General features: G+C 41.0%; 1 protein-coding gene across 16 annotated transcripts in view; it reads right to left on the bottom strand.

Annotated features, from left to right (window-relative positions):
• Positions 1-5,766: 5,766 nt before the first annotated feature.
• LOC135514899 (CUGBP Elav-like family member 2) overlaps positions 5,767-15,532 on the bottom strand; it is a 226,090-nt gene continuing 216,324 nt past the window's right edge. For 13 of the 16 annotated variants that reach the window (XM_064938589.1, XM_064938591.1, XM_064938590.1 and 10 more), the window contains 4 exons: positions 12,801-12,980; positions 12,279-12,422; positions 11,924-12,095; positions 5,767-10,308 (listed from right to left, as the gene is read on the bottom strand). In XM_064938589.1, coding sequence (XP_064794661.1) covers positions 11,968-12,095; positions 12,279-12,422; positions 12,801-12,980 — 452 coding nt within the window. In that variant the 3' untranslated portion in view covers positions 5,767-10,308; positions 11,924-11,967. Of the gene's footprint in view, positions 10,309-11,923; positions 12,096-12,278; positions 12,423-12,800; positions 12,999-15,532 lie in introns of all 16 variants that reach the window. The other 3 variants (XM_064938600.1, XM_064938604.1, XM_064938593.1) reach the window with 2 other exon arrangements.

The raw sequence follows: 15,532 nt of genomic DNA, 5'->3' as shown, positions 1-15,532 counted from the left end.
TTCATGAGGATGAATACCTGGGATACCCTCTCCTGCGAAGTGCAATTGTTATGGAGAAAAACTCCCAGAAAAGGTAACCTATTGTGTGGAAACACAGTGGGGAACCCCAGGAATTCCCCCCCCCCCCCTCTGCTTATCATGCCTTTCCAGCCAATGCCACCTTGTGTGGCAGCAGCTCCCCAAGTGGCTCTGACTCACTGACCAGCATAGTCCTCAGTAGGCAACCATACCCAGGAGCTGGCACCTAGGTTCAAACCTTACAACCTGGTGCTTAGGGGGCAAGATCCTTACTCTGTGGCATTGATAGGTGCAGAAATGTAATCAAAAGCACAGGTGAGACTTGAACCCCAAAACCTTAGCTTCAAAGTAGACTTATCCCCAGAGCCACTGACTCCATCACACTTTTGCCTCTTCTCTTATATATTTAATGTTGAGAGATGTGGAATTGTAGACAAAAGTGCCAGATATAAGATTTGAACCTATGACCTCTAGGTTATACGACAGGGTCTCAACCCCAGAGCCACTGTGAGTTAACATAGCAGTAGTAGACCCCTTGTAGATCTTACTGTGGTTTTCTGGGCTCTGCCAGTGACACCCTTTGGCTCCCATGATGTAGATGCACTTGTGTCTGTTGCGAAGTCCATAGACATTGGTGTCATTCATTTATAGAAGGATAATTAGATCAGCATATTGGCCACTTTTAAAGTGTCACCTCCCTTTACAGCCAGTGGGACTGGGATGTCTCTGTCTGTTTGCAGGATCAGCATATTGGCCACTTTTAAAGTGTCACCTCCCTTTACGGCCAGTGGGACTGGGATGTCTCTGTCTGTTTGCGGCAACAACCTCAATCTGTTTGGAGTGTCTGCGTACCGCCTGTCGACAAACCTCAGCTGTAATATGAGCACTTTGATAGATTAGATGAGTTTCCTGTATCTCTGCTAGGAGGTGGGGGGCAACAGCTGCCTCTCTGGGTGATTAATCTTCATTAGGCTCAAACAATCCTCTTCCTCTCGCTCTCACTTTCCCATCTCCTGTTCTCTCTCAAACCTTCCCATCTCCTGTACTCTCTCACACTTTCTCATCTCCTGTACTCACACTTTCCCATCTCCTGTTCTCACACTTTCCCATCTCCTGTACTCTCTCAAACCTTCCCATCTCCTGCTCTCACCCGCTCTCTCTGTCACGTCCTGACCTTGGTTCCTTTGGTCAGGGTGGGCATTCTATGTTTTGGTTCTGTGTGTTATATTTCTAGGTGTTCGGCGTGGTATGGTTCCCAATCAGAGGCAGCTGTCAATCCTTGTCTCAGATTGAGATGGGTTGTGGGTAGTTGTTTTCCATTTCAGTGTTTGCACCATACGAGACTGTTCCGGTTTTCATTTATTCTCTTGTTCTCTTGTATTTAGTGTTCAGTTAAAGGAAATATGAACAGGTACCACGGTGTGCTTTGGTCTACTCCTTCTTCCTCAGACGAACATCGTTACTCTCACACTTGCCCATCTCCTGTTCTCACTCTCCCTCACCTTCCCATAGTGGTGGAAAAGTCACCAACTATCATACTTGAGTAAAATAAAAGATACCTTAGTAGAAAATGACTCAAGTAAAATTCTACTTGAGTAAAAGTATTTGGTTTAAAATATACTTCAATATCAAAAGTATAAATAATTTCAAATTCCTCATATTAAGCAAACCAGATGGCACCATTTTATTTTTAAATTTACGGAGAGCCACAGACACACTCCTACTTTCAGACACCATTTACAAACAAAGCATGTGTTTGGTGAGTCCGCCAGATCAGAGGCCGTAGGGATGACCATGAATGTTCTGTTGATAAGTGCGTGAATTTGACTATTTTGTTACTTTTTGAACTTTTTGTTTTTACTTTAGTTTATTTAGTAAATTTTTTCTCAACTCTATTTCTTGAACTGCAGCATTGGTTAAGGACTTGTAAGTAAGCATTTCACGGTAAGGTCTACACCTGTTGTATTCTGCGCAAGTGACAAATACAATTTGATTTGATTTGACATATATACACTGAACTAAAATATAAATGCAACATGTAAAGTGTTGTTCCCATGTTCCATGAGCTAAAATAAAATATTCCAGATAGTTGCCATTAGTACAAAAACCTTGTTTATTTCAATTTCTGCACAAATTAGTTTACATCCCTGTCAATGAGCATTTCTCTTTTGCCAAGATAATCCATCCACCTGACAGGTGTGGCATATTAAGAAGCTGATTAAACATCACAATCATTACACAGGTGCACCTTGTGCTGGCGACAAAAAAAAAGCCCACTCTAAAATGTGCAGTTTTGTCAAACAACACAATGCCACAGATGTCTCAAATTTTGAGGTAGCATGCCATGTTGACTGCAAGAATGTCCACCAGAGCTGTTGCCAGATAATTGAATGTTAATTTCTCTACCATAAGCTGCCTCCAACGTCATTGTAGAACATTTGCCAGTACGTCCAACCAGCCTTACAACCGCAGACCATGTGTAACCACGCCAGCCCAGGTCCTCAATATCCGGCTTCTTCACCCGGTGGATCATCTGAGACCAGCCATCTGGAGAGCTGATGAAACTGTGGCTTTGCACAACTGAAGAATTTCTGCACAAACTGTCAAAAACCAGATGGCCGGCAGCGTGTATGGCTTCATGTGGGCGAGCGGTTTGCTGATGTCAACATTGTGAACAGAGTGCCTCATGGTGGCGGTGGGGTTATGGTACGGACAATGAACACAATTAAATTTTATCAAAGACAATTTGAATGCACAGAGATACCATGACGAGATCCTGAGGCCCATTGTGCCACCGTCATCAACTCATGTTTCAGCATGATGATGCACAGCCCCATGTTGCAAGGATCTGTACACAATTCCTGGAAGCTGAAGATGTCCCAGTTCTTCCATGGCCTGCTTATTCACCAGACATGTCACCCATTGAGCATGTTTGGGATGCTCTGGATCAACGTGTACGACAGCTTGTTCCAGTTCCTGCCAATATCCAGCAACTTCGCACAGCCATTGAAGAGGAGTGGGACAACATTTCACAGGGCACAATCAACAGCCTGATGAACTCTATGCAAAGAAGATGTCGCACTGCATGAGGCAAATGGTCACACCAGATACGGACTGTTTTTCTGACCCACGTCCCTACCTTTTTTTATGGTCCATACTTGTATTCCCAGTCATGTGAAATCCATTGATTTAAGGACTAATGAATGTATTCTATTAACTAAAACTCAGTAAAATCTTTGAAATTGTTATATGTTGCGTTTATATTTTAGTTCAGTGTTTATTTATCCCCCCCCCCGCCGACAGCACCCCCATCCCAAAACTTCCCGCACCATCGACTAACTCATTGATCCTGCTTTGTAGTACAACCCTCTGTTCTCACCCTCTCACTTTCCATATTTTCCTGTTCTCTCTCCCTTTCCAGTCTCCTGTTCGTTTCTCTCTCCCTCTTTCTTTCCTTTGTAGAAGTGTCTGGAAAGTACACCTCCCAGTTACAGCAGGAAGTGTTTTCACTGTCCCCATAGGGAGTCTGGTAGAGGGAGAGTGTGGCAGTGTTGTGTTGGAAGTGTGTGCTGTGCCGGTATCCCTGTAGGGTGTCTGAACATTTGAATTATGGAGAGGTTCTGTGTGGCGGGGATGTAAACACTGCTGTCTGACAGTTCTCTCTCAGACTTTTCTATAGTATAAACATAGTGCAGTGTATTACTTGTATATCATTTGTAACTGTCAGTGCCCTACTATTTCACTACTATTAGTCTATGAAAACATTATTGCTAGTGTCTACTACCATCTTGACAGTACGTTTTTAAATAAGTGACCCTGATGGCATGTGTCATGAATACATTAGCATAATCTGATGTTTGACTGATTTGGATTACCTAGTGATGTGGATTACCTGGTTAGACGTAGTACTTTACCATGTTACTTAGATGTTATGTGTTGGAGGATCTTACCTGACATGTGGCTGTAGTCTCCAGGTGAGGTCAGAGGTCATAGTGAGTGTGCACCTACCTGATTGGCCCTTTTTGATAGCAGGTGATGCCATGGTAGAGTTGCTTTCGCAGTCCTGGATGCAAAACTCAAATCCGGTGAAAACACCTTCCTAGTATTGTTTCACCCGTACCCCCCTATTTGTCGGGTCATGGATTCTGCAAAGTGTCGAAAGCGTTCCACACTGATGCTTGCCAATGTTGACTCCAATGCTTTTTGATACACACAAAACTGTTGAGCGTGAAACTGGATTCACCTGGTCAGTATATGTCATGGAAAAAGCAGGTGTTCCTAATGTTTTGTATCAGTGTAGGTTTAGATATTTACCAGGTTGAGTGTGTGTAAATTGTAATAAATAAATACATTTCATAGTAATGTCAACCTGACACGGCCTAATTGGAGCAATTTTTCTTCGCGTCCCCTTTTTCTGTCAGACAGGTAAAGCATTAAATGTGCTTTTTAAGATACCTTTCCCCCACCTTCTTTGGCTTTGGTTTGTGGATCGGAAAATGGATAACCACATGAGAGAAAAGAAAAACCTGATCCTCTTTCTGAAATTCTAGGCGAGATTATGATAATAGTAATCTACCCACGGTTATGAATAAAATTTGATTTGATTTGATTTGAACCACACGCTACATGAGTTGTATTGTATGTCATCCCTGAAATCAATATTTCATAATACGCTTGGTCGAGTATTGCACTGATGAAAGAATATAATATCCCTTGGCGCAACAAAAAAAAGCCTGAATCGTTGCAGTTGTTTGCCTCCAGCACCAGCCAGACCTCATTTTTGTAGATCAAAATTGTTGTGAGGCGTAGAATTGAAGGGTCCTGTAAATGTAGCAAGACACTCATGGTGTGAGATCCTTCTATAAAAGTACACACATCATTCTTTGAGAACTTGTTCTCAACTAGCCTACCTGGTTAAATAAAGGTGAAATAAATGATTTATTTAGATAGATTCCCTATCAATTTGACCTATGACAATGTATGTTTAAAGGGTGTAGCTTTGACTCTTTCCTTTCCTACTTCTCTACATATTAGGGGATGCAGTACTGACATGGTACAGAAGTGGAGTTGGACACAGACATAGTAGACAGACCATGCCCAGAACAGTGTACAGCACAGGCCAATCCCTGATGAGGGAACCCTCACATTGGCCAATAGCAGCCGTTTCCTAATCAGGGACAGCAGAAAGACCTGCCCTCTTTTGAAACGTTCCAGCCAATTAGGTAGTCAGGCAGAGACAGATTGGAGGATGACGCAAGGCCGGTAGGCACAGAGCTCGATTTATGATAATTCAATTGTTGTGAGAGTGGTTAAGTCAGATAACAGTTTTGTGTTCCTACAACTCACAGAATCCTGTCAAGCTATTTCTTGTTGAAATATTTGTCATTATCATGGCCCCTGAGCACCATAGCCTGAAGTAGAATTTTGTTTTCCAAATTTGATTGTCATTTGATTTTTTTTTCCAAAAGGTGATGAACTGTCACGTCATCTTGGGCTACAAAGTAATATACATAGACACACCTTGATGTATATGTACCATGTTTACTGAGGACACCATAGTGAGTTGTCACCTGGGGATGAAATCAACTGTACTATGTGTAAAACAAGGAACAAACACCAGAGAGGAAAAGAGCGATCGAGAGAGAAAGGAGAGATAGGGACGTGAAACGTGGGGTTGTGTGAAACGTTACGACATCAGACAGCCACTGGAACACAACAACAACAACAACACACACACAGAGACGAGTATTAGGAAAAATGGTTTAATATCGGAGACAGAAGCAAGTAACTGCATCACACAAGAACATACGTTTACAAAAATAATTCTGACTGCTGCAGCTACACAGTTAGTTCACAGAGGACAGAGAAACCAGAAAAATCTAAACAGTTAAAAGCAAAAAACTCTAATTAGCATCTTTTTTTATTAAACTAATACATTAATCCACTGGAGGTGACTAAATATTTATATTCCTAATTGTTTTATCATGTAGACGTCACAATACAGAAGTTAAATGAAACTTACCGGGTTTTTTTTTGTATAGACAAACGGCTATTACTATTTATAAGCCAAAAAGAAATCAACACTCGCCTAACTCCTCTTTGCGAAAAGAACAACACTGAAGTAAGTTAATTAATTAAAGAAACCAAGCCAAAGTTCTTCTAGAAAATCGTATATTAAAAGACAACGTTCTTGATGCCAGCTATAAATCATACTCGGGAACCAGTCAACAAAGGTCAGGCCACATCATGAGGCCAGACAGGTTTGTTTTCTAATAGTTTTTTTTGTTTCCTTTAATCTCCAGTATAAAAAGTTTCACTGGTACAAAATGCATAAGTACAATCATTTGTAGAAATAGGAAAGCCTGCATTTTTTGTACTTTTTCAATCCCATCCAATGACAGATTTCGAAGTGTTGTCAAACAAACATACAATACGCTTACAGAATCCACTGAAATGCATTGACTTTGGCTTCTCTCAAGACAATACTTAAAACTATTGAAATCCTTTAGAATCAAACAAAATGATATTAATCTACAGACAACAAGCTCTTTACGGCACAGAAAGAGAGAGAAAACAAACATTACCCCCCAAAACTAGACATAATAAGCCAAAATGCAAAGAAACTACAAGTTGTTTTTTTCCTTTAAAATGTCATTGTTTGATATAGCACTTTAGATAATAATAACTAAAAAAAAAGAGAACAGAGAACGGAACAGTGACAAGATTGAAAGATTACAACAAGCATCGGTGATGACAGCCCCTGAGATGTGAGGCACTCAACAGACATTCCTGTCTAACGGTCTGTCTGCGGAGGACACTCTTGTGCTTTTTCAGAAACATCTAACAGACTGCAACTTCAATCAGACTACACTGTGCCAACCCGTGGTGTGTGTGTGTGTGTGTGTGTGTGTGTGTGTGTGTGTGTGTGTGTGTGTGTGTGTGTGTGTGTGTGTGTGTGTGTGTGTGTGAGCGAGCGATTTGGGAATTGGGGGATGCTTAAGTTCTGTAAAAACACACACATCTCCCAAAGTATAAGTAGTTGGCAAAGGGATGAACCGAAAACAAGCAGAGAAACCAAAGCCTCTACGCCTGCAACCCGTTATGCTGCACCGTGAGTTGATGTAACTCTGTTGTCTGTTTATGTAACCTAATGTATTTAGAGTGCAAAGACGTTCCTCATAGAGAGGATTCCTGAAGGGTCTGAGGCCTAATAGGGCAGCTGTCTTATAAGTAGACTACGATCAGCGCACGTTAATGACAAAATGATCTATTAACACTGATATATGTGTCGTATGACATATTGGCAATCCTGATTACTTTTATGCAGGTAGTTAGAGCGGTTTGTATGGCATTACTCATGTTTACTGCTTTAGGAAATGTCAATTTGATATGCTATGGACTCAACTGAAGTTTGGCATTGACTTGGTCATTTGACATGGTAAAGGCTCTGCCTCTTGGCCGAGACAGTTGTTTTGCTGTCTAAGAACTGAACAAGATCGCTACCCTTTCATCTCATTTTATTTCCCCTGTCTGCACTTTACAAACCCTCCTCCATTTGGCTCGGTATTTCAAATAAACCTTGTTATTCTGTAAAAAGACGATGGAACAGATAACAGTAACTTATTTTCCCTTGGTTGTCAGTTTGAGAGCCACACTTAAAGAAGAAGGTGGCCATTTTGCCTCTCTACTCTGCGTTGTGGGACAAAATGGTGACACGCTTACCCAGAGTTGGAGAAGCTGGAGGTACAGTACAATACAGTACACTTAGACTTGGCAAACACCACCTACTTACATACAGATTTTAGATCCGATTAGACAAGTCTTTCGATACAACACTCCCTGGTTAAGGCGACTGGTGAGTTTTTGTATAAAATAGTGCTGCGTTTTGCAGACCGTAAACTAGGTTTCCAGGGAAGGGAATCGGGGCAGTTTTACAGAATACTGAGACTGACGGACAGACAGCATTGTGTCATGTAAACGGATTGACTATGAGAATCATGACGTAATACTTTGGCATCTCAACACTGTTAAGGCCAGTTACACTACATTACACAACATTTACAACAGGGCAAACATATTTCTGTAATAATGGTGTAATTACCAATACTGGTACATGTCCATAAGAAACTGTCAACTGAAGAAACAACAAAACCAAACAGCTGAAAATCATTCTCTACTATCAATGTTGTTTTGTCTGGGTCTGGGGAGGGTTTGAGGCTTGTGTGGGAAAGTCTTGCCCTTCACTTACCTCATGAAAGCAACGCATTCATGTTGTTTGAGGTGACACATACATACCAGCAAATAATGATGCCCCTTCCCAGTCTGTTGCAACTTCAACTAAACACTTGTCCTTGATTTAGGTTCAAATGATAGAGATGAAGCTTAATATAAGGTTTGACATTTGTCAAAGCGAAAGGATGAAGCGAGAGCGTTTGGCGAGAATGTGAGTGTTAATGTAAAGGCTTGTGATAAGGCTTTGCAGAATTCTCTGTATAATGGCTCATGTGAGAACTGTGTGTGTGAGTGACGTGTTGATAGAGAGAGCGTGTGAACAGTAATGTAAAGACTGGTGGGCAGGAACATGGAAACTGGCCTGTAGAGGCGTACACACTCAGGGGCTCTCATACACAACAACAAAGTAAAGTCAACTGTGAGGTCTGCTTGAGTGTGTGTACGTGCGAGTGGGTGTGTGTGTGTATATATATATATATATATAATATATATGACACATGGGCACTTTTTACATCTTTACAAAAAAAAAGCAAAACATTAACAGTTTCAGGCAACAAGACCACAGAATAGCAAGTTAACAAACTCTTTTTTAAATCTATATTTTTACATATGAGGGATCCATACAAAACACTTAATAAAATACCCACGTTATCAAATAATTTCACAAGAAATACACTGACGCGCTATAGACAGGATGTACCTTCAGGTTTTGGCACTAAACTCCACCGATCTTGTCTTTTTTTCTTTATAAGAAAAGAAAATGACATTATAATGAACAACAAAACACATCTAAATATTGTTTCCCACGATAGAAATTAAATTATATTAACATTGATGCTTCACAAGCCGACATGTTATATATATATATTTATATATTCATATATATATTTTTTTAGGAATTTTATATAGCTAATTACCCAACAAGAAATTTTGCAAATTGGGACTGCTTAAAAAAAAAGACAAAATGAACAATTATAATAGTATTCATATGAAAGGCTTTGTCTATTGTTCAAGTAAACAGATTTTTTTTAGTCTTCTCTTTTAAAACATGAGACACTTAAGACCGTTAGACTTGTAATGAAACCAAAACTAAACTCACAAGAAGCACCAACGTTAACGCGGGTTACAGGCATTTTCTTTTTTTTTTTTTTCGCTCTATAATTTAAACAGTAGAAAATATAGGTCATTTCTTTATCATGTGCATTTAAACCACGGATTGTCTGTGAGTCAGTTCAGCAAAAAGTAACACGTAGGTAGCATTTCTCCCCCCAAACAGGGCAAGTCTTTTTTTGTTGACATTTTTGTAATACCTTAAACTACTCTAGAAAAAAGTGGTTCTATATATACTTTAATGAGAAACAGAGCCACTTAAAATGGCCTTATCAAAAAACTTTACACTGCCTGAAAAATGTAAAAACAATTACAGAGCTCTGAGAGAGTCTAATATTGATCAGACAGTTTTTATTCAGAACTGTTTGGAAGTAGTCTATTTTTCATGGACACCGACAGTGTCTGCTTCTGGCCTCATATTGCCAGTGGAACCAGAAACAAGACAGCATGCCAATCCCTGTGCTGAACTTTCAAGTTTACTTTAAATGAAAAAAGGAACAAAAAATGAAACCCAACATAAAAGAAGGAAACTAAACATAACTAAATAAACCTAATGGAAATAATTTTGCCACGGGGTTGTTCTGTTTTTAAAAAGAAATGTTTTGTTTTTGTCTGTAAGAGTTCAGTCTTTTTGTATGAATTATGCTATACTTCTTCACATTGATTCGCTCCCCCCCTCCCCCTCCCTCCCTCCTTCATGCACAATGTACCCCATTTACCCCACCTCCCCAAAATAGAACAAAATGAGGTCACATGCAAAAAAGTCCAAAAAGGTCACGCTAAGTTCAAAAGGTCAGTAGGCGGAGACCAGGTTATGATCAGGTGAGCTCAGAAAAGACATCAGAAAACAATGACGGGACGATGAGACTTTGTATTTTTTGGGTTTTGGACGCCACGCCACAGAGACATGCTAGGCAAACGATGAGCTAACAGGCATGGAGATGGGTTCTATAGGAAGAAAACAGGGGAGAGGAGAGAGTTACACACAGGACAGAGAGCCAGGGCACCATATTACTACAGCATTAAAAATCAGGGGAACAACACACAAAAAACAACGATGTAAACCACCAGGTCAACACCACAATTTTATATCTCTCGCTGTTTTTTTTTTTTTTTTACAAAAATGATTTACAATTTGGATTAATACTAACAGACACACATTTACTGTACAAACACATTATCACACACTCATACACAGAGCAGCCAAAGTTATATCCATCAGTACCACATGCTCCTAGAGAGCAAGGAGGATGGATTGTCATTTGGGAGAAACTGTTGAAAAGTTTTTGTACAGTACAAACGAACGAAACATAACGAAACAAACACGTGAACAAAAAAATGAAACGCAAGGAAAGGAAAGGTTGAAATTTGACAGGTGAAGTACCGATACTGATGGGGAGAGAGAGAGAGCTGATCACAGACGGCTGTGATGCACAGACAGAGAGAGGTGTATGACAGTGAAGGGAGCAGAGGCAGAGCGAGGTGTGAACATGGCTCTGTTCTAGACAATTCTACAGTTCCGAATTTCAGAAGACTACTCGACAAGGTTCTATTCTAACGGATTCGGTTCTTTATAGGATTCCAATAACTTAACGATAGGCAATAAATAAAATCCTTTTTTTCTGAGGCAGTAAGAATTTTGTATAAAAATAGAACTGCTTTTTTTACAAATAAAATGTACAGGCCTGTGGCTTTCGCTACTTTGAATTTATTTTTTTATCTCTCAAGAAACATCAAGTATTTTCAGTTAACTTCCCACCCATACATTTTTTTAATCTTATAGCCTTCATCAGATTGTGGATGTTACTTTAAAAATGTTCTACACAATATCCCTTTCAACAAAGACCAATGTGATCTGACCCAGAAAATCGTAGTTTGCTAACATTGTTTAGTGTGAAATAAACATTCTTCACATAAAGAAATGACTGGAGTCATGATAATAATGAAATAGAGGACTGTATGGGATGCTGTTGTTGACTGACTAACAGGTGAGAGGCCACTAAGTTTTGTTTTTTTAACCCTTTGTTCCCTGGTGTCTGTCAGCAGGCATATCAGGGGTCAGAGAAGCAGCGGCGGTTGGCCCGGAAACCAACACCAGGAGGTCAAGGGTCATGTGCATATCAGTGCGTGGTGTGTCAGAAATTAACCCTTTATATCGACATTTTATCAGGCCTCAGGTTCACAAAGAGAACAAACAAAACCATATAGCTTGTTTTTTTCTTACTCTGTTTTTCGAGTAATGAAATTCTTCTGATAACAGTATATAAATAATCACGTAGAAAATTAAATATGTTTTACAACTGAAAAAGCTACCGATGATAGCTACTTTTTTTTTTAAGTGGTACAAAATAAAGGTGGTAATGGAAGCATTCATGTGAAAGATAATACAAAAAAAAATCATAATAGTAATAATAAATAATACTGCTGAACAAAAAGCTAAAAATAAAAATAAATAAAGGAGAAAGTAGTGTCTCCCTCTGGTGGTCAAATGTTGTCTCTCCCCCCCCCTCCACTTCCCTCCCCCAGTCCCTGTGTAGAGGTCGTGGCTCGTATGGGGACTTACCCTAGCAGTGGTAACATGGGAGCAGATAGGCCCTAGTGCTAAGATCAGTATGGTTTGCTGTCGTTCTTGGAGCGCTTGAGCTGCACCTTCAGCCTCTTCATGCCGATCTGGAAGCCATTCATGGCCTGGATGGCTGCCTGCGCCGACACGGGATTGTCATAGCTGACGAAGCCTGGGAGGCAGAGAAGGAAATGGACCGGGTACAAGAGAAGAGAGAGGGAGAGCGAGTTAGAGAGAGAGGGGGTGCCCAAAAGGATGTAGGAGACGTAGAAGAAACTCAAATGATTGAAAAGGAATACAACATGTAATTCATACACAGGTGTATGTGTGTGTTTGTGCGTTTGTGCTGATGTACCGAAGCACTTGCTCAGGTTTGTCTGTTTGTCAATGAAGACTTTGGCAGAGACCACATTTCCAAAAGGCATGAACATCTGCAGGATGTCCTGGTCCCCAAACTCCTGGGGCAGGTGGTAGATGAACAGGTTGGCACCTTCAGGCCCTAACAGGAGAGAGACATGGGACAGTAGCGGGTAAGGGTTAAACCCAGAGACATACAGAGTGAAGAGAATATAGAGAGTTAATGCATACGTCTTTATCCCACTATGCTCTCCCCTCTACCCTCAGTGCCCAACCTGTTTCTGGCTACCCGTGGTTAGTATCGTTGTTGCATTAGTAATCTCACTAGAAAGCTTCTTGTGCCAGTTCGACTATTGCAGTCGGTTCTGTCTGTACTGGGAGTGCAAACCTCTCTCCCAACACTCCACCGCTTGATTCCTTCACTTCCCCCTCAACTCTCCAGAACCCCCTCCACCCTCCTGTCTCTTCCCTCCCCCTGTCCCTTCCCTCCGCCCCCTGGCTCCACCCCACGCCCACTGACCCTCTTTCTGGCTGCCGGCGGCACCTTGCTGCTGCAGCAGGGACTGGCTGTAGAGGGTGGGCAGGGCTGCGGCTGCATACTGCTGTATCCCTGAGTAGGCCTGTGTGAGCGCGTCCATGGTGCCCGCCGTGCCGTTGGTCAGCCCCGCGCCGCCCAGGCCTCCGTTCAGGGCCGCCATACCTGAGAGCATGTGAGCAACTTTACATAAAACCCAACAGTACAAAAAGAAGAGTGCACTTACTCATTATACATACAGTACACACTCATTATACATACAGTACACACTCATTATACATACAGTACACACTCATTATACATACAGTACACACTCATTATACATACAGTACACACATTATACAAACAGTACACACATTATACATACAGTACACACATATTATACATACAGTACACACATTATACATACAGTACACACTCATTATACATACAGTACACACATTATACATACAGTACACACATTATACATACAGTACACACATATTATACATACAGTACACACATTATACATACAGTACACACTCATTATACATACAGTACACACATTATACATACAGTACACACATTATACATACAGTACACACTCATTATACATACAGTACACACATTATACATACAGTACACACTCATTATACATACAGTACACACTCATTATACATATAGTACACACTCATTATACATACAGTACACACATTATACATGCAGTACACACTCATTATACATACAGTACACACTCATTATACATACACTGCACACATTATACAAACACTACACACATTACACATACAGTACACACTCATTATACATACAGTACACACTCATTATACATACAGTGCACACTCATTATACATACAGTGCACACTCATTATACATACAGTGCACACTCATTATACATACAGTGCACACTCATTATACATACACTACACACATAATACACACACACACTCAACATACACATTCACTCTACATACATATACAGTGGGGAGGACAGTATTTGATACACTGACGATTTTGCAGGTTTTCCTACTTACAAAGCACGTAGAGGTCTAATTTTTTATCATAGGTACACTTCAACTGCGAGAGACTAATCTAAAACAAAAATCCAGAAAATCACATTGTATGATTTTTAAGGAATTAATTTCCTTGACATAAGTCATGCAATAAAAGCAGAACTTAATATTTGGTACAATTACAGAGATCATATGTTTCCTGTAGTTCTTGACCAGGTTTGCACACACTGCAGCAGGGGTTTGGCCCACTCCTCCATACAGACCTTCTCCAGATCCTTCAGGTTTCGGGGCTGTCGCTGGGCAATACGGACTTTCAGCTCCCTCCTAAGATTTTCTATTGGGTTCATTTTTGGAGACTGGCTAGGCCACTCCAGGACCTTGAGATGCTTCTTACGGAGCCACTCCTTAGTTGCCCTGGCTGTGTTCCGGGTCGTTGTCATGCTGGAAGACCCAGCCACGACCCATCTTCAATGCTCTTACTGAGGGAAGGAGGTTGTTGGCCAAGATCTCGCGATACATGGCCCCTCCATTCCCCCCTCAATACGGTGCAGTCGTCCTGTCCCCTTTGCAGAAAAGCATGCCCAAAGAATGATGTTTCCACCTCCATGCTTCAAGGTTGGGATGGTGTTCTTGGGGTTGTACTCATCCTTCTTCTTCCTCCAAACACGGTGAGTGGAGTTTAGACCAAAAAACTCTATTTTTGTCTCATCAGACCACATGACCTTCTCCCATTCCTCCTCTGGATCATCCAGATGGTCATTAGCAAACTTCAGACGGGCCTGGACATGCGCTGGCTTGAGCAGGGGGACCTTGCGTGCGCTGCAGGATTTTAATCCATGACGGCGTAGTGTGTTACTAATGGTTTTCTTTGAGACTGTGGTCCCAGCTCTCTTCAGGTCATTGACCAGGTCCTGCCGTGTAGTTCTGGGCTGATCCCTCACCTTCCTCATGATCATTGATGCCCCACGAGGTGAGATCTTGCATGGAGCCCCAGACCGAGGGTGATTGACCGTCATCTTGAACTTCTTCCATTTTCTAATAATTGCGCCAACAGTTGTTACCTTCTCACCAAGCTGCTTGCCTATTGTCCTGTAGTCCATCCCAGCCTTGTGCAGGTCTACAATTGTATCCCTGATGTCTTTACACAGATCTCTGGCCATTGTGGAGAGGTTGGAGTCTGTTTGATTGAGTGTGTGGACAGGTGTCTTTTATACAGGTAACGAGTTCAAACAGGTGCAGTTAATACAGGTAATGAGTGGAGAACAGGAGGGATTCTTAAAGAAAAACTAACAGGTCTGTGAGAGCTGGAATTCTTACTGGTTGGTAGGTGATCAAATACTTATGTCATGCAATAAAATGCAAATGAATTACTTAAAAATCATCCAATGTGATTTTCTGGATTTTTGTTTTAGATTCCGTCTCTCACAGTTGAAGTGGAGTTATGACAAAAATGACAGACCTCTAAATGCTTTGTAAGTAGGGAAACCTGCAGTGCATCAAATACTTGTTCTCCCCACTGTAAACACACACACACATATTCATTCAACATACAGTACATAACACTGACACACACGCACACACACACACACACACTGTAAAACACATTTCAATACATTTTGTACAGGATATGTAAATATATGCACAAAATATTTATTTTATCTCTCACACACACATAATACACTTGTCCTACATGTAATAGACATTAAA

This window comes from Oncorhynchus masou, chromosome 26 (assembly GCF_036934945.1).
Source record: "Oncorhynchus masou masou isolate Uvic2021 chromosome 26, UVic_Omas_1.1, whole genome shotgun sequence".
NCBI classification, from domain to species: Eukaryota; Metazoa; Chordata; class Actinopteri; order Salmoniformes; family Salmonidae; genus Oncorhynchus; species Oncorhynchus masou.
Note: the sequence above shows the minus strand (reverse complement) of the source record. Positions and strands in the feature narration are given on the sequence as shown.